This window comes from Chlorocebus sabaeus, chromosome 14, assembly GCF_047675955.1.
Source record: "Chlorocebus sabaeus isolate Y175 chromosome 14, mChlSab1.0.hap1, whole genome shotgun sequence".
Lineage (NCBI taxonomy): Eukaryota > Metazoa > Chordata > Mammalia > Primates > Cercopithecidae > Chlorocebus > Chlorocebus sabaeus.
In genome coordinates this window covers 63,939,169-63,960,575 of record NC_132917.1, presented here as the reverse complement: position 1 = coordinate 63,960,575, position 21,407 = coordinate 63,939,169, and the positions used below count along the sequence as shown (strand labels likewise).

At 38.7% G+C, this 21,407-nt stretch overlaps 1 protein-coding gene across 2 annotated transcripts in view; it reads left to right on the top strand.

The window, feature by feature from the left end:
* Nucleotides 1-21,407, top strand: part of PELI1 (pellino E3 ubiquitin protein ligase 1) — a 65,121-nt gene that overhangs the window by 31,332 nt on the left and 12,382 nt on the right. The window contains exons 2-3 of one of the 2 annotated variants that reach the window (XM_038007029.2): nucleotides 7,735-7,844; nucleotides 18,331-18,470. In XM_038007029.2, the coding sequence (XP_037862957.1) occupies nucleotides 18,400-18,470 (71 nt within the window). In that variant the 5' untranslated portion in view covers nucleotides 7,735-7,844; nucleotides 18,331-18,399. The remainder of the gene's footprint in view (nucleotides 1-7,734; nucleotides 7,845-18,330; nucleotides 18,471-21,407) is intronic. The other variant, XM_007970450.3, reaches the window with a different exon arrangement.

Here is a 21,407-nt window from a genome sequence, read left to right as displayed (position 1 = left end):
GAGACCATCCTGGCTAACACAGTGAAACCCCTTCTGTATTAAAAATACAAAAAATTAGCTGGACGTGGTGGCAAGCACCTGTAGACCCAGCTACTCAGGAGGCTGAGGCAGGAGAATCGCTTGAACCCTGGAGGCAGAGGTTGCAGTGAGCCGAGAGAGATCATGCCACTCCACTCCAGCCTGGGTGACAGAGCGACACTCCGTCCCAAAAAAAAATTATTGGGAAAACATTGTGATTTGGTTAAGAAAAGATTAGATGCTACTTTTGAAAACTTTTCATGACCCAAAGAGAAAATTAGAACTCTCGTAAGATGAAACTTTTGTTCATTAGAGTAGTAATAATTGTCATCTTTTAATAACGATTTCTCTCTTAGTAGTCGACTTTACTACAGTATTAGAGACTTATTTGTAATTTGATTTTTCAACTACATTTTTCTGTTTTCATTCCTTTTGAATGAAGCTTATAATGAAATTTCGAAACTAAGACTTAAAGTTAGCTTCTCTAAAAGAGCAGAGAATATATGCTCTATTTAGATGTTTGATTTAGATGTAGTTCCCCCCCATGGAGAATCAAATGTTCATACAGCATTCAACCTTGAAACTAAGTGTAATGTTTTTTGAGGTCTTTGATTATATTTCCAGGTCTATTATATATTAAGAGTGGTTAAAAAAAAATAGAACTTTCTGCATGGTATCAAAAGTTATCTACAAAGAACAGATTATAAACATTTTTTTAAGATACTGAGAAATATGAATCTCTAAGAAAATAATTAAATATTAAGTGATGGGGCAGCATCACCATAAATCAACCAAGTATTTATTAAGACGAACTTTGTATGCCCAACTAAATACGTAGTAGGTATTTAATAAATGCTTGATTTTTTTTTTTTTTTTTTTGAGAATAGCTTTAAGATACCCAAAAGTCTTTGACTTGTAGTCATTTGAAATTTTGCTGAGGCACAAGTTGAGTCCTGTGCTATGAGGTTGGTTTATAAAAAAAGAGAGAAAAAAAAAAGAGTGTATTTAGTGAGTGAAGCAAACTGAATTTCATTCAGTCCTCACAACAAATCCTATGAGGTTTGGGAAGCGTTGTTCTCATTTTATAGGATGAGAAAATCATGTGCTACAGAGCTGGTTTGTAAATCTGAGAATTTGTGAAGGACCCTCCTGACTGTCAAGGGCCCAAGTTCTCAGTTGGCCCTAAGTACAGTCATGGCTTAGTCCTTCATGAGTGTCTCTTCTAGTTTAAAGAAAACACAATCGTAATGAAATAATTAGTGATAATTCAATAAAATGACTTTCTGGCTTTTCAAGATTTATATTTTTCTTAAAGCTTTTTAAATGAAATGTGTCAAAATTACCCATGGCTGCTGCTTGTTCTTTATTCTTCCTCCAAGCCCTCATTCCTTTTCCCTTCATAAACTCTTAAGAGTACGATTGATGTGGGTAGGTGGCAGAACTGAAATAAGTTCAAATATTCTTAAAGATTTTGGTATATAGTATTAACTCAGAAGCTGTAATATGATTGCATATATAAAGTGTTTTCTAATAAAACTACCAGGAGCATTCAGTAGTAAAATTGCCCTTTATATGTCACAAGTGTTTTTTGTTTTTATTTTTAAGAAAACACCGTAAAGTATTGTTCTGCCAAATTCTTGCCAGTGTGTGGCTAGGTCACTTTGGTTAGGTATCACTCAGTCCAGTGAGTGGTCACACTTGTGTAGTACCAACTGTCCCTGACAGTTTCACGTCAGAAAAAGGACATGAGACCTGGCAAGTACTATGACTTGGGAGGGCCAGTACAACATGGAATTCTCACACCTTTAAGTTGGAAGAAGGCTGACTGCACTCCAGCCTGGGCAACAGAGCAAGATTCTGTCTCAAAAAAAAAAAAAAAAAAAGTACATATCTTAATTAAAAATACTTGATTGCTTAAAAAAAAAAAATGCTTGACAATCATCTGAGCTTTCAGCAAGTTGTGATCTTTGCTGGCTGCAACTGATCAGGGTGGTGGTTGCCAAAAGTTGGGATGCCCATGGCAGTTTCTTAAAATAAGACAACAATGAAGTTTCCCACATTGATTTCTTCCTTTCACAAAAGATTCTCTGTAGCATGCAATGCTGTTTCATAGCATTTTACCCACAGTAGAACTTCTTTCAAAATTGGAATCAATCCTCTCAAACTCTGCTACCGCTTTATCAACTAAGTTTATGTAATATTCTAAATCCTTTGCTGTCATTTCAAAATTGTTCACAGCATCTTCATCAGGAATAGATTCCATATAAGGAAGCATTCATCTCCTTGTACATTTCCATTAGAGTTTTTGGATGACTAGGTGCATTGTCAGTGAGCAGTAGTATTTTAAAAGGAATGTTCTCCTGAGCAGTAGTTCTCAACAGTGGGCTTAAAATATTTAGTAAACCATGTTGTAAACAGATGTGCTGTCTTCCAGGTTTTGTTGTTTCCTTTATAGAGGACAGGCAGAGTAGATTTAGCTTCATTCTTAGGGACCTAGGACTTTCAGAATGGTAAATAAGCATTGGCTTCAGCTTAAAGTCACCAGCTACATTAACTCATAACAAGAGACTCAGCCTGTCCTTTGGAAGTTTGAAACCAGGAATTGACTTCTCTCTAGCTATGAAATGCTATCTGCCATCCTAGATGGCATCTTCTTCAATAGAAGGAAGGCTATTTTGTCAACATTGAAAATATCTTATTTAGTGTAGCCATCTTCATCAATGACCTTAGCTAGTAGATCTTCTGGATAACTTGCTTCAGCTTCTCCATCAGCACTTGCCCCTTCACCTTGCACTTTTGTGTTGTGGAGATGTGACTTCTTTCCTTAAACTTCATGAACCAACCTTTGCTAGCTTCATCTCTTCTTCTGCAGCTTTCTCACCTCTCTCAGCCTTCATAGAATGGAAGAGAGTTAGGGCCTTGCACTGGATTAAGCTTTGGCTTAAGGGAATGTTGTGGCTGGTTTGATCTTCTATCCAGACCACTCAAACTTTCCCCATATCAGTTATAAGGCTGTTTCATTTTCTTATCGTTCATGTGTTCACTGGAGTAGCACTTTTAATTTCCTTCAAGAACTTTTCCTTTGCATTCACAGCTTGGCTAACTGGCAGAAGAGGCCTAGCTTTCAGCCTGTCTCAACTTTCAATGTGCCTTCCTCAGTAAGCATCATTTCTAACTTTTGATTTAAGGGGAGAGACTTGCAACTCTTCCTTTCACTTAAACAGTTAGAGGCCACTGTAGGATTATTAAATTGGCATAATTTCAATATTGTGTCTCAGGAAATAGGGAGGTTTAAGGAGAGTGAGCGAGATGGGAGAAAGTCAGGAGAGCAGTCAGAACCCACTCAGCATTTATCAATTAAGTTTACCACCTTATATGGACACAATTCAGGACACCCCCAGTTACAACAGTAACATCAAAGATCACTGATCACAGACCACCATAACAGATACAATAATAATAATAATAATGAAAAAAGTTTGAAATACTGAGAGAATTACCAGAATGTGACACAGACATGAAGTGAGCACATGCTGTCAGAAAATTGGCACCAATAGTCTTGCCCATGCAGGGTTGCCACAAACTTTGAATTTGTAAAAAACACAGTATCTGTGAAACACAATAAAATAAAGCAAAGTGCAATAAAACCAGATGTGCCTGTACTTTAAAACTCAATTGTTTCAGCAATTCCAGAGTGCTGATTTGTAACCTTAGTTTTGTTATCTGTAAAATGTGGGTTATAATAGTTCCTATCTCATAAGGTTGTCCCAGAGATTAAATCACTTAATACATGTAAAGTGCTTAGAACAGTGCTTGGCGCAGAGACAGAATTCAGTGTTTGCCATTATGAAAAGGGACTACCAGTGTGGGATGCTGACTTTAGAAAATGATAGGATTTCCCCCGAATATCCTTTTATCCCATGTTTTTGTTCCAAATAACTGTCAAATCCCACTGAATTTGCTGCTTTTTGCAGAATTTTATTTGCGACTTTAATGGTTAAACCTAGAGGACTTTCTAATCTTGCTTTCTGAGGAGCATTTTATCATTTTAGGAACTTTGGTAATCTAAAATTGTTGAATACAAGCTAAGAATGGGCAGAGACAATAAAACTGTTTGGGTTCTTAGTTGTGTCTTTAAAAATATATTTTCTAGGTGTGGGGAATTAAGTGATTATTTGTGGGTAAGGTTGCAAGTCGATGTAAACAGCTCTCCTTCCGCAATCAGGGAGCACTTGACCCTGTCTGTTCCTAAGCTGTCTGGACTCACTTCTAATGTGTATGTTTTTCTTCCTGGTGGTACCAGGAATTTACGTTTGTGAAATACCCTGATTTTCCCCCCTTGGGTGGTTCCTTTCTGTCCTTATTTTTAAAATAAGCACACAAAGTCCACTTTATTTACTGAAATATTTGTTGTTGGCCACTACCAGGAAATGGTTGACAAGTACAGTGAACATTGAGGAAGTGGCAAAGGTTCAAATAGTCTCAAAAAGCACTAGTCATAGTTGAATAGTTGTTACTAATCTATGCTGAAGTATAACTTTTTTAGGGTTTACTTTACACGTGAATACGTTCTAGTCCTCTAAATGGTTCTATAATAGGGTCTTTTAGTCTGTTTAGGAATTAGCCCCATTCTACCTTGTCTGGGTGTGGAGTAATGACATCAGAAAACCTGGACCACTTTATCTCTGGTAGCTTCAGTTTCTCCATTTATAAAATGGGGACAAATGATTGTACTTTATAGTTGTAATAGAAATTAAATGGGTTAATGTATGTTGAGTTAACATGTGGATCTCAGTCCTAGCTCTGCCAGAATTCTTTGACCTTCAAACAGTCACTTGGCTTTTCTGACCTACTCAGTTCCCTTATCTGGAAAATAGAGTTAAGGCTTTCCTACCCAATTCACAGGGTTATTATGAGGGCCAAATAAAATAATCTTTTGTGAAAGCATTTTGCTAATTACCATTCTATGCAAGTGCAAGATAGACCTTACCCCAAGGTTGATTCAAATTGACACCCTCTTTTGACCTAAAAGAATTCTCCCATGCTTTCCAAAACCTGCTTTTAATTTTTCTAAATATGGGTCCCTTAGTCCAGAAGATACTTACCTAGCCTCTAAATATTTGCCTTTCTCTAAACAGCAGGCTACCCAGCACTAGCCTTATAGCTACTTCCTTGGCCACTCCAGCTCTAGTCGCTTTCCTCAACCATTTGAGAGAGGTAGCCACAGTATTAAAATATTTTAAATGCATGGAAACATTAATAATTAATTGCCATCAAGGCAAGATTCTCATTCTCACTCTCAGCCCCTTATAAATTCTAGTAAAATACTGAAACTACACCCACCTTCAAAGCCATGGCCTTTACTAACACAAGTCTTAGTATAAATAACCTTTTATTATCAGTATCAGTATAATGTTAGTAAGCAAACATTAAGTACCTTACTATGTGCCAAGGAGTATGCCAGAAAAAGGGGAAATTTCTGTCCCAAGAACAAAGTATGTTGTCTTCAAGATTGGAGCAGTGGTTCTCACAAGGTGGAGGAGTGAGTAGTGGGGAGATAGGAAGTTGAGGCATTTTTAAAGTCACAACTAGAATGTTCTGCCGGCATCTAGGTAGAACAGAAAGGCCAGAGATACTGCTGAACCCCCTACAGTGCACAGGCCAGTACCCCACAATATAAAAATGTCAGTAAAGCCTAAGTTGAGAAACCCCAGTTTAAAGGAACACATACTGTCCCTAGGAAAGATGTTAATTGCTTTTCCATCGGATGAAAATAAGTTATCCCTGTAGGTGATAGACTATCAGCATGTTATTTGGCTTCTCTAAGAGAGGAGGCTGGGAATTTGAACAGGTGGTGTCCTGTATCTTGGGAAGGGGAACATAGACTTCACTTCCTCCACCGCTGTGTTGAGAAGCTAAAAGACACTAGCAGAAAGTAGTAACCTCCAACTACTACTGCACACCATTATTTTTCCTTTTATGTAAAAATGCTGTGTGTTACTCCTGCTGGTTGCAAAAGAAGGAAGAAGGTGATTAAATTTTCACTCTTATCAAGAAACTGCTGTGAATTAAACTCCAGTCATCAGCTGAATTGGTTTCATAAAATGGTTCCACCGCAAACATACTAAAGCAGTTCTTTCTGTTTGAGTCATGTTTTTGAAATCAGCCACAAGGAAACTCTAGTATAGATGGAAATCTGTTTTATCTGAGATAATATATGCAGTCCACATTGTTTTTCATCATAAAGAAATGTTGTAACATTTTCATGTTTTAAAACATTTTCCTTTCCTTTTTTTCTCAGTACCCCATTATGCCTACCCACTTGCCCACCAAAATAGAAGTGCTCAGAAGATTGTGTAAACAATCTGCATAAGATTTGTTTTGTCCCTTGCTTAGTATTTGTTTTGCCTTTTTTTTTTTTTTTTTTAGGGCAGGAATTTTGTACTTGTGTTTAGTAGGTAGTAAGCAGAAGGCTGTGTGTGATGTAAATAATGAAAGAAAACATTTGTTATGTTGAGGGACAAAGATTGATTTCTCAGTTTTTCTTCTTATGGGTGAAAGTGCAAGATATTATAGAAAGTCTTTCCTTTGGGAAAACTTGATACGAAAATAATAGTATTTCACTGGCCCTTAAAGAAGAAATGAGTAGAATGTTTAACAGTCAAATTAATAATACTATTCCTAATAAATATATATTTTATGACTTATTTTTCATGTTCTCCCCACCCACAAAGAAAATAACACTATTCCAGAATATATTTATTTAAAAAAAATTTTTAACTCTGGAAATTTAGTTTCTGCTGATGAGAGCAACATGCTTTCAAGCAGAGTTTTAAAGTAATAGACAAAATAGAAGACAGTTTTATTAGGAAGATTTTCTCTAGCATTTCTTCTAGTCTTGAGTGGAATTAATGGTGCTATTTCATGTTCTTGGTGCTAGATAACATTGGAATAGGGCTGAATACATGAGGTCAAACTAACTTAATTGAAGACCAACAAATGGAGCCAGTAATTGAAACATTTGGATGTTTTTTATCTACATACTCATTTAAAGTTCTCAAGTACGTTACTTCAGGATTTTTTTTTTTTTATTTTTTTGAGACAGTTTCTCTCCATCACCCAGGCTGTAGGATCAGAGCTCGCTGCAGCCTCAAACTCCTGGGCACAAGTGATCCTCCCACTTCAGCTTTCTGAGTAGCTGGGGCTATAGGTGCATGCCATTACATTTGGCTAATTTTTTCTGTTTTTACTTTTTTTTTTCTTTGGTAGAGACAGGAGTCTTACTATGTTGTGCAGGCTGGTCTCGAACTCCTGGCTTCAAGTGATCCTCTCACCTTGGCCTCCTAAAGTGCTGGGATTACGGGCATGAGCCACCATGCCCAGCCTAGGAATTCATTTTGAAGAATTCTTTTATTCAGATTTTAAAATATAGAGAGAATATATAAAGAGAGTGAGTAGGAAAGCACTGTCTAGGTGTACTGGACTTTGTTAAAGACTATAAACCTTTGGGAAGATCATGAATCTTTCTTCAGAGAACACGTAAAAAAAAAGGGTTCCAGGAGGAATAGCTGTCATAGCACATTTTATTTGCAGTTTAATAATGCCAGTTGTATATTGATTGATTATATGCCATTTTTAAATTTTAAAAACTTTATCTTGGGTCATTTATGTATATAAATAACTGGTACTACAAAAGTGTTTTATTTTGGGTTTTAGATTATCAAATACAGAAGTAGAAGCCAAGATTGAATGTGTTCCTGTGATTGAAACTTCGATGTCACTGAGAAAATAACCCCAGATAAGACCTTCTAACGGATCTAAGCAGAGTAAGAATGTGTCTGATTGGAAATACATTGCTTTTCTTGGCTAATTTGACCAAGGGCTCTAGAAAGTATATGGAGGGTGCCATGCCAGCCCTCCTCTTGTTTTTTAGTTTCTTGTCTAAGCAAAAAAAAAAATTGTTCCTTTTGCTATAGAGGCAATAGAACTAAATCTATAGTGTTATGCACGTTACTTGTAAATTCTTATGTCAGGACCAGATGGTTGCTTATATTTTTTCCAGCTCCCAAATTCTCTTTATTCTACTTTAGTCCCTTCGTTTTCAGAGATGAGGAAACAGATTGCTTTGTTCAAAGACAGCAAGAACTAGAACACAGGCTAATACTTGCTAGCCATGCGATATACTAATGTCAGCCAAATACAGGCATTTACACTTTCAGATGTTTGCCGTATCTGTGCACTTACTAATTCTATTTAATACAATTTAAATTGACTCCTTTAAATAAGTAAGCTTATTTTAAAGGAAATTTTTGCTACTATAAATAGAAAACCATTGTATCCTTTAAATAGTAACTCTAAATAGGAATTCAAATCAAAACAAAGCAACGTTATTAAAATTTAATTTAAAATTAATTTAAATTTAATGGTTATTAAATTTTTAATTATTGCTGTTCTTGGTCAGAAATGTGTCAAAGCATTGGTTTCATATTTGATGGCAGTTCCTTAATTGTCTAAACAGAAAAAGCACAGCTAATGCCTGTAGTTAAGCTTCTGTATAACTTTTTAAAATGAAATGCTTCTTAGAGGGGAAATGAGAGGGCATGAATACATGTTTATATACTAAAGTATATTTCATGTATGTCGGAAGATCTTATTATATGGAACCAAAATTATTCTTTGGTTGATGTAATTGTTCTTGAAACTTCAATTTTTACATTGAAGGTTTTAGTTAGCATAAGTTTATTTTTCTAAATAAGGAATTTGATTGCCTCACAACTCAAATGTATCACAGTTATGGTGAAATAGCAATATACTGGTTTCTGTAACCTTTTAAATACTGTGATGAATTAAAATCTCTTCAGCAAAAGCAAAGATATCTAGGGAGACGAGAGGTGTTTTTAGTGTATTCGAATGATGGAAATGTTCTTAAAATATTTCTGAAGCATTTTTTTAAAATAATTTAATTTTTTGAATTTATTGATGACAGAAGTTGTGTGTTAGTGTGGATGACTGGTCTAAATGTGTATGTCATTTCCAAGGGATTAGTAGGGGTCAGAATGATTTGTTTTATTCATTGACTTTTCCTTTGACATATTCTTATTCATTGGGATACATACATTCCCTGTTGCCTTCTCACCAGAAGTACCACTGCACAGGCTGTATTTCACTGTACTGTAGAAGAAGACAAGTAGACCTTTTTCATTCCTGAGATTCCTATGAAACCTGTTGGTGGAGGTATAAAATGAGGAGACTTTTATGGGCTAGCTAGTAGGAGTTTTGCTTTGTAACAGGTCTGTCAGAAACTAGGGAGAGAAATAAATACAGGAAATACTTGATCCCATTCAACTGAGGATGAAATAGACATGATAATATTTTGGGGATTATTTATTGTAGTGATTTTTCTGGCTTATCAGAAGTGTTTTTTGTTTGTCATACTTGTGTCAAATTTTTATATATATATATATATATATTTTTTTTTTTTTTTTTTTTTTTTGAGATGGAGTCTTGTTCTCTCACCCAGGCTGGAGTGCAGTGGTGCGACCTGGGCTCACTGAAGCCTCTGCCTGCCAGGTTCAAGTGATCCTCCTGCCTCAACCTCCCGAGTAGCTGGGACTACAGGCACACACCACCACGCCCTGTTAATTTTTGTCTTCTTAGTGGAGATGGGGTTTCACCATGTTGGTCAGGCTGGTCTTCAACTCCTGACCTCAAGTACTCTTCCCACCTTAGCCTTTCTGTACTATTTCCTTTACATACATTTAGAACCACATCTAACTGTATTATAGTTTTCACTTTCACCGTCAGACAAAATTTAGAAAATTCAAGACAGGGAAAGTTTATTGTATTTACTCATATTTTTGCTACCATGTTTTTACATCTTCTCTGATATTTTAAGGTTATTTTATTCATTTTCTGTTTAGTTAATTTCCTCTAGCCATTCTTTGTAGTGAGTCTGCTGGTAACAAATTCTCTCAATTTTTCCTCTTCAGAGAATGTCTTGACTTCCCTTCCATTTTTGTGAGCACCTGAAAAATATTATGCCACTATCTTCTGGGTTCTCTGGTTTCTGGTGAGAACTCCACTGTCAATCTAATTGTTTTTCTCCTATAAATGCAGTGTTCTCTCTCTCTGCTTCCAGGATATTTTCTTTTCTTTCTTTTTTTTTCTTGAGACGGAGTCTCACTCTGTCGCCCAGGCTGGAGTACAGTGGCGCAGTTTTGGCTCACTGCAACCTCCTTCTCCCAGGTTCAAGCAATTACTCCCCCTTTAACCTTCCAAGTAGCTGGGACTAGAAGGCACACCACGACGCCTGGCTCATTTTTATATTTTTAGTAGAGACGGGGTTTCACCATGTTGCCCAGGCTGGTCTCGAACTCCTGACCTCAAGTGATCCACCCGTCTCAGGCTCCCAGAGTGCTGGAATTACAGGCATGAGCCACTGTGCCCAGCCTCTTTGAGTGCTTTTTCAGCTTGACTCTTTCTTCTCTCTTTTTGACATGTGTGTCCAGTGACACACAGGTTAGATTTTGCTATAGTCTCACAGGTCCGTAAGGCTTTGTTTTTTGTTTCATTTTGTTTTTCCTGTTTTCTCTCTATTGTTCAGATCAAGTAATTTCCACTGTTCAGTTTTATCATAGTTGCTTTTAAATCTTTGTCAGGTAATGCTGTCATCTAAGTTTTGGCACCTGTTGATTATCTTTTGCATTATTTTTGTTTTTGTTTCTGTTTTTGTTTTGAAATGGAGTCTCGCTCTATTGCCCAGGCTGGAGTGCAGTGGCATGATCTCAGTTCACTGCAACCTCCGCCTCCCGGGTTCAAGTGATTCTCCTGCCTCAGCCTCCCGAGTAGCTGGGATTACAGGCATGTGCCACCACGCCAGGCTAATTTTATATTTTTATATTTTATTTATTTATTTTTTGTTTGTTTCATAAAATTTATTTTTATTGTCTTCATTTCAACAAAATCACTATGTTGATAAAATCAGAATGTCCACTTTTTTTTTTTATACTTTAAGTTCTAGGGTACCTGTGTACAACATGCAGATTTGTTACATATGTATACATGTGCCATGTTGGTGTGCTGCACCCATTAACTCGTCATTTACATCTGCACCCATTAACTGCACCCATTAACTCGTCATTAGGTATATCTCCTAATGCTATCCCTCCCCCGCCACCACCACAATAGGACCCAGTGTGTGATGATTCCCTTCCTGTGTCCAAGTGATCTCATTGTTCAGTCCCCACCTATGAGTGAGAACATGCGGTATTTGGTTTTCTGTTCTTGCGATAGTTTACTGAGAATGATCGTTTCCAGCTTCATCCATGTCCCTACAAAGGACACGAACTCATCCTTTTTTATGGCTGCATGGTATTTCATGGTGTATATGTGCCACATTTTCTTAATCCAGTCTGTCACTGCTGGACATTTGGGTTGATTCCAAGTCTTTGCTATTGTGAATAGTGCTGCAATAAACATACGTGTGCATGTGTCTTGATAGCAGCATGACTTACAATCCTTTGGGTATATCTCCAGTAATGGGATAGCAGGGTCAAATGGTATTTCTAGTTCTGGATCCTTGAGGAATCGCCACACTGTTTTCCACAATGGTTGAACTAGTTTACAGCCCCACCAACAGTGTAAAAGTGTTCCTATTTCTCCACATCCTCTCCAGCACCTGTTGTTTCCTGATTTTTTAATGATTGCCATTCTAACTGATGTGAGATGGTATCTCATTGTGGTTTTGATTTGCATTTCTCTGATGGCCAGTGATGATGAGCATTTTTTCATGTGTCTGTTGGCTGTATGCATGTATTCTTTTGAGAAGTGTCTGTTCATATCCTTTGCCCACTTTTTGATGGGGTTTTTTTTTTCTTGTAAATTTGATTGAATTCTTTATAGGTTCTGGATATTAGCCCTTTGTCAGATAAGTAGATTGCAAAAATTTTCTCCCATTCTATAGGTTGCCTGTTCACTCTGATGGTAGATTCTTTTGCTGTGCAGAAGCTCTTTAGTTTAATGAGATCCCATTTGTCAATTTTGGCTTTTGTTGCCGTTGCTTTTGGTGTTTTAGACATGAAGTCCTTGCCCATGCCTATGTCCTGAATGGTATTACCTAGGTTTTCTTCTAGGGTTTTTATGGTTTGGGGTCTAATATTTAAGTCTCTAATCCATCATGAATTAATTTTTGTATAAGGAGTAAGGAAAGGATCCAGTTTCAGCTTTCTACTTATGGCTAGCCAATTTTCCCAGCACCATTTATTAAATAAGGAATTCTTTCCCCATTTCTTGTTTTTGTCAGGTTTGTCAAAGATCAGATGGCTGTAGATATGTAGTATCATTTCTGAGGGCTCTGTTCTGTTACATTGGTCTATATCTCTGTTTTGTTACCAGTACCATGCTGTTTTGGTTACTGTAGCCTTGTAGTATAGTTTGAAGTCAGGTAGCGTGATGCCTCCAGCTTTGTTCTTTTGGCTTAGGATTGTCTTGGCAATGCGGGGTCTTTTTTGGTTCCATATGAACTTTAAAGCACTTTTTTCTAATTCTGTGAAGAAAGTCATTGGTAGCTTAATGAGGATGGCATTGAATCTATAAATTACCTTGGGCAGTATGGCCATTTTCACAATATTGATTCTTCCTATCCATGAGCATGGTATGTTCTCCCATTTGTTTGTGTCCTCTTTTATTTCACTGAGCAGTGGTTTGTAGTTCTCTTTGAAGAGGTCCTTTACATCCCTTGTAAGTTGGATTCCTAGGTATTTTATTCTCTTTGAAGCTATTGTGAATGGGAGTTCATTCATGATTTGGCTCTGTTAGTCTGTTATTGGTGTATAAGAATGCTTGTGATTTTTGCACATTGATTTTGTATCCTGAGACTTTGCTGAAGTTTCTTATCAGCTTAAGGAGATTTTGGGCTGAGATGATGGGGTTTTGTAAATATACAATCATGTCATCTGCAAACAGGGACAATTTGACTTCTTCTTTTCCTAACTGAATACCCTTGATTTCTTTCTCTTGCCTGATTGCCCTAGCCAGAACTTCCAACACTATGTTGAATAAGAGTGTTGAGAGAGGGCATCCCTGTCTTGTGCCAGTTTTCAAAGGGAATGCTTCCAGTTTTTTGCCCATTCAGTATGATATTGACTGTGGGTTTGTCATAAATAGCTCTTATTATTTTGAGATACATTCCATCAATACCGAATTTATTGAGAGTTTTTAGCATGAAAGGCTGTTGAATTTTGTCAAAGGCCTTTTCTACATCTATTGAGATAATCATGTGGTTTTTGTCTTTGGTTCTGTTTATATGCTGGATTACGTTTATTGATTTGCATATGTTCAACGAGCCTTGCATCCCAGGGATGAAGCCCACTTGATCATGGTGGATAAGCTTTTTGATGTGCTGCTGGCTTCGGTTTGCCAGTGTTTTATTGAGGATTTTTGCATCGATGTTCATCAGGGATATTGGTCTAAAATTCTCTTTTTTTGTTGTGTCTCTGCCAGGCTTTGGTATCAGGATAATGTTGGCCTTGTAAAATGAGTTAGAGAGGATTCTCTCTTTTTCTATTGATTGGAATAGTTTCAGAGGGAATAGTAGCAACTCCTTCTGGTACCTCTGGTAGGATTCGGCTGTGAATCCATCTGGTCCTGGACTTTTTTTGGTTGGTAGGCTATTAATTACTACCTCAATTTCAGAGCCTGCTATTGGTCTATTCAGGGATTCAACTTCTTCCTGGTTTAGTCTTGGGAGAGTGTAAGTGTCCAGGAAATTATCCATTTCTTCTAGGTTTTCTAGTTTATTTGCGTAGAGGTGTTTATAGTATTCTTTGATGGTAGTTTGTATTTCTGTGGGGTCTGTGGTGATATCCCCTTTATCATTTTTTTATTGCGTCTATTTGATTCTTCTCTCTTTTCTTCTTTATTAGTCTTGCTAGCGGTCTATCAATTTTGTTGATCTTTTCAAAAAACCAGCTCCTGGATTCATTGATTTTTTGGAGGGTTTTTTGTGTCTCTATCTCCTTCAGTTCTGCTCTGATCTTAGTTATTTCTTGCCTTCTGCTAGCTTTTGAATGTGTTTGCTCTTGCTTCTCTAGTTCTTTTAATTGTGATGTTAGGGTGTCAATTTCAGATCTTTCCTGCTTTCTCTTGTGGGCCTTTAGTGCTATAAATTTCCCTCTACACACTGCTTTAAATGTGTCCCAGAGATTCTGGTATGTTGTATCTTTGTTCTCATTGGTTTCAAAGAACATCTTTATTTCTGCCTTCATTTCGTTATGTACCCAGTAGTCATTCAGGAGCAGGTTGTTCAGTTTCCATGTAGTTGAGCGGTTTTGATTGAGTTTCTTAGTCCTGAGTTCTAGTTTGATTGCACTGCAGTCTGAGGGACAGTTTATTATAATTTCTGTTCTTTTTCATTTGCTGAGGAGTGCTTTACTTCCAACTGTGTGGTCAATTTTGGAATAAGTGTGATGTGGTGCTGAGAAGAATGTATATTCTGTTGATTTGGGGTGGAGAGTTCTGTAGATGTCTATTAGGTCTGCTTGCTGCAGAGATGAGTTCAATTCCTGGATATCCTTGTTAACTTTCTGTCTCGTTGATCTGTCTAATGTTGACAGTGGGGTGTTAAAGTCTCCCATTATTATTGTATGGGAGTCTAAGTCTCTGTCTCTAAGGACTTTCTTTATGAATCTGGGTGCTCCTGTATTGGGTGCATATATATTTAGGATAGTTAGTTCTTCCTGATGAATTGATCCCTTTACTATTATGTAACGATCTTCTTTGTCTCTTTTGATCTTTGATGGTTTAAAGTCTGTTTTATCAGAGACTAGGATTGCAACCCCTGCTTTTTTTGTTTTCCATTTGCTTGGTAGATCTTCCTCCATCCCTTTACTTTGAGCCTGTGTGTGTCTCTGCATGTGAAATGGGTCTTCTCAATACAGCAAACTGATGGGTCTTGACTGTCCAATTTGCCAGTCTGTGTCTTTTAATTGGAGCATTTAGTCCATTTACATTTAAGGTTAATATTGTTATGTGTGAACTTGATCCTGCCATTATGATATTAACTGGTTATTTTGCTCATTAGTTGATGCAGTTTCTTCCTAGCTTCGATGGTCTTTACATTTTGGCATGTTTTTGCAATGGCTGGTACCTGTCGTTCCTTTCCATGTTTAGTGCTTCCTTCAGGGTCTCTTGTAAGGAGGCCTGGTGGTGACAAAATCTCTCAGCATTTGCTTATCTGTAAAGGATTTTATTTCTCCTTCATTTATGAAACTTACTTTGGCTGGATATGAAATTCTGGGTTTAAAATTCTTTTCTTTAAGAATGTTGAATATTGGCCCCCATTCTCTTCTGGCTTGGAGAGTTTCTGCCGAGAGATCTGCTGTTAGTCTGATGGGCTTCCCTTTGTGTGTAACCCGACCTTTCTCTCTGGCTGCCCTTAACATTTTTTCCTTCGTTTCAACTTTGGTGAATCTGACAATTACATGTCTTGGAGTTGCTCTTCTTGAGGAGTATCTTTGTGACATACTCTTTATTTCCTGAATTTGAATGTTGGCCTGCCTTACTAGATTGGGGAAGTTCTCCTGGATGATATTCTGCAGAGTGTTTTCCAACTTGGTTCCATTCTCCCCATCACTTTCAGGCACTCCAATCAGATGTAGATTTGGTCTTTTCACATAATCCCATACTTCTTGGAGGCTCTGTTCATTCCTTTTTACTCTTTTTTCTTTACACTTCTCTTCTCGCTTCATTTCATTCATTTGATCTTCAATCACTGATACTCTTTCTTCCAGTTGATCAAGTCGGTTACTGAAGCTTGTGCGTTTGTCACGTAGTTCTCATGTTATGGTTTTCATCTGTCAGTTATTTTAAGGTCTTCTCTGCATTGATTATTCTAGTTATCCATTCATCCATTCTTTTTTCAAGGTTTTTAGTTTCTTTGCACTGGTTACGTAGTTCCTCCTTTAGCTCTGAGAAGTTTGATCGACTGAAGCCTTCTTCTCTCAGCTTGTCAAAGTCATTCTCCATCCAGCTTTGTTCCGTTGCTGGCGATGAGCTGCATTCCTTTGGAGTGGGAGATGTACTCTGATTTTTTGAATTTTCAGCTTTTCTGCACTGCTTTTTCCCCATCTTTGTGGTTTTATCTGCCTTTGGTCTTTGATGATGATGATGTACTGATGGGGTTTTGGTGTAGGTGTCCTTTCTGTTTGTTAGTTTTCCTTCTAACAGTCAGGACCCTCAGCTGTAGGTCTGTTGGAGTTTGCTTGAGGTCCACTCCAGACCCTGTTTGCCTGGGTATCAGCAGCAGAGGCTGCAGAAGATAGAATATTGCTGAACCGCGAGTGTTACTGTCTGATTCTTGCTCTGGAAGCTTTGTCTTAGGGGTGTATCCCGCTGTGTGAGGTGTGAGGTGTTGGTCTGCACCTAGTGGGGGATGTCTCCCAGTTTGGCTACTCAGGGGTCAGGGACCCACTTGAGCAGGCAGTCTGTCCCTTCTCAGATCTCAGCCTCCATGCTGGGAGATCCACTGCTCTCTTCAAAGTTGTCAGACAGGGGCATTTACCTCTGCCGAGGTTTCTGCTGCTTTTTGTTTAGCTATGCCCTGTCCCCAGAGGAGGAGTCTACAGAGACAGGTCGGCCTCCTTGAGCTGTGATGGACTCCACCCAATTCGAGCTTCCCAGCAGCTTTGATTACCTACTTAAACCTCAGCAATGGCGGCGCCCCTCCCCCAGCCTCGCTGCCGCCTTGCAGTTAGATCTCAGACTGCTGTGCTAGCAATGAGGGAGACTCCATGGGCATGGGACCCTCTGGGCCAGGTGTGGGATATAATCTCCTGGTGTGCCGTTTCCTAAGACCCTTGGTAAATCGCAGTATTAGGGTGGGAGTTACCCGATTTTCCAGGTGTTGTGTGTCTCAATTTCCCTTGGCTAGGAAAAGGAATTCCCTTCCCCCTTGCGCTTCCCAGGTGAGGCAATGCCTCGCCCTGCTTCAGCTCTTGCTGGTCAGGCTGCGCCCGTGGACCAGCGCCAAGTGTCCGACACACCCCAGTGAGATGAATCCGGTACCTCAGTTGAAAATGTAGAAATCACCCATCTTCTGTGTCGCTCACGCTGGGATCTGGAGGCTGGAGCTGTTCCTATTTGGCCATCTTGGGCGCGCCCCCCCTTATTTTGTATTTTTAGTAGAGACAGGGTTTCTACATGTTGGTCAGTCTGGTCTCAAACTCCCAACCTCAAGTGATCCGTCTGCTTCGACCTCCCAAAGTGCTGGGATTACAGGTGTGAACCACTGCACCCAGCCTATGTTTTGTATTGTTTTAAATATTGTTCTTGCTAGGATGAGTGATTTTCTGTTAAAACTAGATATTTTCATATTATGTTCCTAGACTCTGGATATTATCTAAACCTTCTGTTTCCACTGGCTTTTATTGGCATTGCTTTGGCAAGGTCATAGGGGGTGCCTCATTACTTCCAGGTGGATGTAGAAGTCAGGGGTCCCTACTCAGCCTCTACTGACGCCCCAGGAAGAGGATCCTTCTTGTTTTTGGTGAGTGGGGGGTAGAAGTCTAGCTGACACCACTGGGATAGGTGTTGGGGCATGCCCAGCCATCAGGGTGAAAATTCTGGCTCCCTACTTGGCCGACTTTGACTTTGCCCCAGTAGGGCATTGGAACTCCTCACTATGGTTTATGAGCTGGAAGTCAAGGCTCCTCACTTAGCTTTCGTTGGTGTGGGTGGTGGTGGGGCAAAACTGTTTACTGGGTTTGGCTAGAGTGGAGCAGTTACTGTCAAAAGTTTTCCGTCTTGCCAGGCTGTCCCTTTCTTGTTTCTTTGGCTAGGGAGAGCAAGCTTTTGTTGTGGCTTTGTCTGTGCCAGTTGGCATTTCCAGGTTGCTGCCTTCTTTAGCTCCAAGTCTGGGATATATTAGGCAAAAAGAAAACCCAGAGAATTTACACCACCGTGTCATTCCATGGGTCCTGAGGTCCCTTACTTAGTTTGCCTTCTCTCCACTTTTCACAGTCTTCTCATGTTCTGTATATAATATCCAGGGTCTTTCGTTATCCTTAGCAGAAATGAAAGGGAAAAGTTTTATCTGCTGTATGCTTCTGTAAGTGGAAGTCTTCAAATTTGCCTTTTTGACTCATTTAAACAGTTTTGTAAAATGTATAATCATTATTGGGCAAAATGTCCCATAAAATGTATATACCATGTGATGCTTTGCATAATATTGTGTTCAAGAGGACTGCTGGAAAATAACATCTTTATTTAAACTGAAACGAATTGTTCACATTATTAATGAAAACTTTTCCCCTCTAGGAAATAATGCAAAAGGTGTCCCAAGGCTCCTGACCAGTGAACAAAGATTTGAGAAAGACAGCCAAGCTCATGTTTTCTCCTGATCAAGAAAATCATCCATCTAAAGCACCAGTAAAATATGGTGAACTCATTGTCTTAGGGTAAGGTTTCTCCATTTGATAAGACACACAGTTTAATAATATATGCTAACTTTGGCATCTAGGCTATAAGTACTTTTTTTTGGAATTGGTAATGTTACCAAATCAAGAAACTCTTTTAATTCTCATATTCATGCTATTGTTTAAAAGCACTCAAATATGACATAAACTTTGTCTCACCCTTACGCGCAGAAAGGGCAAAGTTTCTTAAAGATGAAATGGAAGGTTCGGGCGTGGTGGCTCACGCCTGTAATCCCAGCATTTTGGGAGGCCAAGGCAGGCAGATTACCTGAGGCCAGGAATTCAAGACCAGCCTGGCCAACATGGTGAAACCCTGTCTCTACGCAAAACACAAAAATTATCCGGGCGTGGTGGCGCGTGCCTGTAATCCCAGCTACTTGGGAGGCTGAGGCAGGGGAATTGCTTGAACCCTGGAGGCAGAGGTTGCAGTGAGCTGAGATTGCGCCACTGTACTCCAGCCTGGGCAACAGAGTGAGATTCTGTCTCACGAAAAAAAAAAAAAAAGATAAAAATGAAATGAAATGAAAAGTGTATTTGTCCACTGTCACAGTCATGCCATTTGTCTTCCCTATCCCATGTTTTGTCTCAGCTGATTTTACCAAAAATTCCCTTTCCCTTGCCTGCTTTAAGTCATTTCATGTAGGTTAGTCTTCATTTATTCTTTTGCCCATCTAAGGTAGTTATTGCTTTGTGCTGCACATTTTGGTTAAAGGAGTTGTATATGGTGACAGCAGAATGCCTCTGAAGCCCAGGAATCTAGCTATTTCTTAGCTCCTAAAGTAATTTCATCCATGTAACTCACAGAAATAGAACCTGAAGATTGAGGAATAGATGATTCTGTTATTCCAAATTATTTCAATTTGTTCCACTTAAACTTGTCGTAACTATCAAAGTGGAGACACAGTATTAGCCTTTCTTAACTAGAGATCTCAGAAACTAGAAAACTGCTCATTTTAGGCTGCGTGCAGTGGTTCACACCTGTAATCCCAGCACTTTGGGAGGCCAAGGTGGGTGGATCACCTGATGTCAGGAGTTCGAGACCAGCCTGGCCAACATGGTGAAACCCCATCTTTACTTTTTATACAACAATTAACTGGGCGTGGTAGTGCATGTCAGTAATCCCAGCTACTTGGGAGGCTGAGGCAGGAGAATCACTTGAACCCAGGAAGAGGAGGTTGCAGTGAGCCGAGCACTCCAACCTGGGCAACAGAGCGAGACTCTGTCTCAAAAAAAATAAGAAAAAAGAAAATTGCTAATTTTATTTTCCCCCTGCTGTTGCTCTGCTTTTGCCTAAAAAGCAACTCAAGATATTGCAGTATGTTTGAGAGTCAGGTTAAAGTGAGAATGTGTTGTTTCAGATGAGAGAGTTAGAGAAACTGGGGAAATCATATGGAGTTACTGAGCTTGACTAGATGTTAGGAATCTTAGAATCCAGTGCTTGTTCCAGCACTGCTAGCTGTGTGACCTTGGGCAAGTCACTGAACCATCCTGGGCTTTAGTTTCCTCCTCTGTAAAAATGACAATTAGACAAGATCTTCTAAGGCCCTTTGAGACTTAAAATTCTTTTCTCAGAAACAAAACTTTAAAAGATGATAAATTTAGCATAGTAACTTCAGTATTAGAACTTCAAATCACATAGATTTTAATGGTATCAGTGACAAACAGCTCTTAACTACCAAAAACTTTTCCAGATTAAATTCTTCTAGCAGGAAATTTGAGAGTCATTTGAAGAATAGTTTAAAATTTAGCTTATGGTTTTAAACTGCCAGTCTTAGCCTATAGGTTCCTCAGTTAATCATTAGCAACAGTAATTGTCTCTGTCTGGTACTTGGTGTCCTAAAATGCAAATACTTTTTCTTCTCAACCCTCTAGAAGTGAAGCTAGACAAGGTTTCATGCTATTGCTACTTAGAAAAGAGCTTTGAACTACAGGAACGCAATATGGGACTAAAGAGTGAGATCCAGAAGTGGGATGAGTCATGCAACTCAGGAGACAGTAGTTAAGGGACAGTGAGGAATTGACAGTGGGGCTGGTGGCAACACAAAGCCTAGAATAGCTAAAATAATTATTAGCTAAGGGGCTGTACTTTGGACTTACAGCAAGGCTAGCAACATTACCAAGGGCTTTCTCCAATACAAAGTGTTTTATTTTTTTGTAAAGGGTCAGTGTAGTTTCTATATATGGCAGTCATTGAGTAAACTCGCTTCTCAGCTTTAAGACATTCTTCCTTGCCAGCCACATTTACAGGCCATTTTATAATCACTCTTCCTCCAACCTCAAAACTGTCCCTATTCCCTGCTTCATTTCCACCTAGATTGACATATGGTAGATCATCAAACCAAAGATTTATCAGGGGGTGGGGGCAGGGGAGGTGGACAGTGAATGAGGAAAGATTATTATTAAGCTACTGCTCATGCCTCAGTGAAGCAGTAAAGAATGACATAAACACATGACAAACATACTTAAATTCAAATTCTGGCTTTGCCTGTGTCACTTCAGAATATAATTCTTCTGAGCCTGTTTCCTAACGTGTAAAAATGGGGACAGTGATTTCAATCTGGTAGAATTTTTGCAAGGGTAGATTTAGTGAGGTAATGTGCATGGGATAACATTCAGTAGTGCCTGGTATATAGTAAACACCCAAATATTTTTATTTTGTTTTTAACTTTTTTCCATTGGTTTAGTACTTGCTTACCTTTAGGATGTACGTGTGTGTGTGTGTGTGTGTGTGTGTGTGTGTGTGTGTGTGTACATGTTATAGAGAAATGTTCATAAGATCTGAAAAACAAAAGTATGTTTACTACTTAGCAAACATATCTGTTGGACAAGTTCTGCTAATATAATGAGAGTGCATTTGTACATTCAGGTAGCTAAGACTTAACAAGTCTAAAAATTCCTTACTTCAAAAGTTCAGCTGTT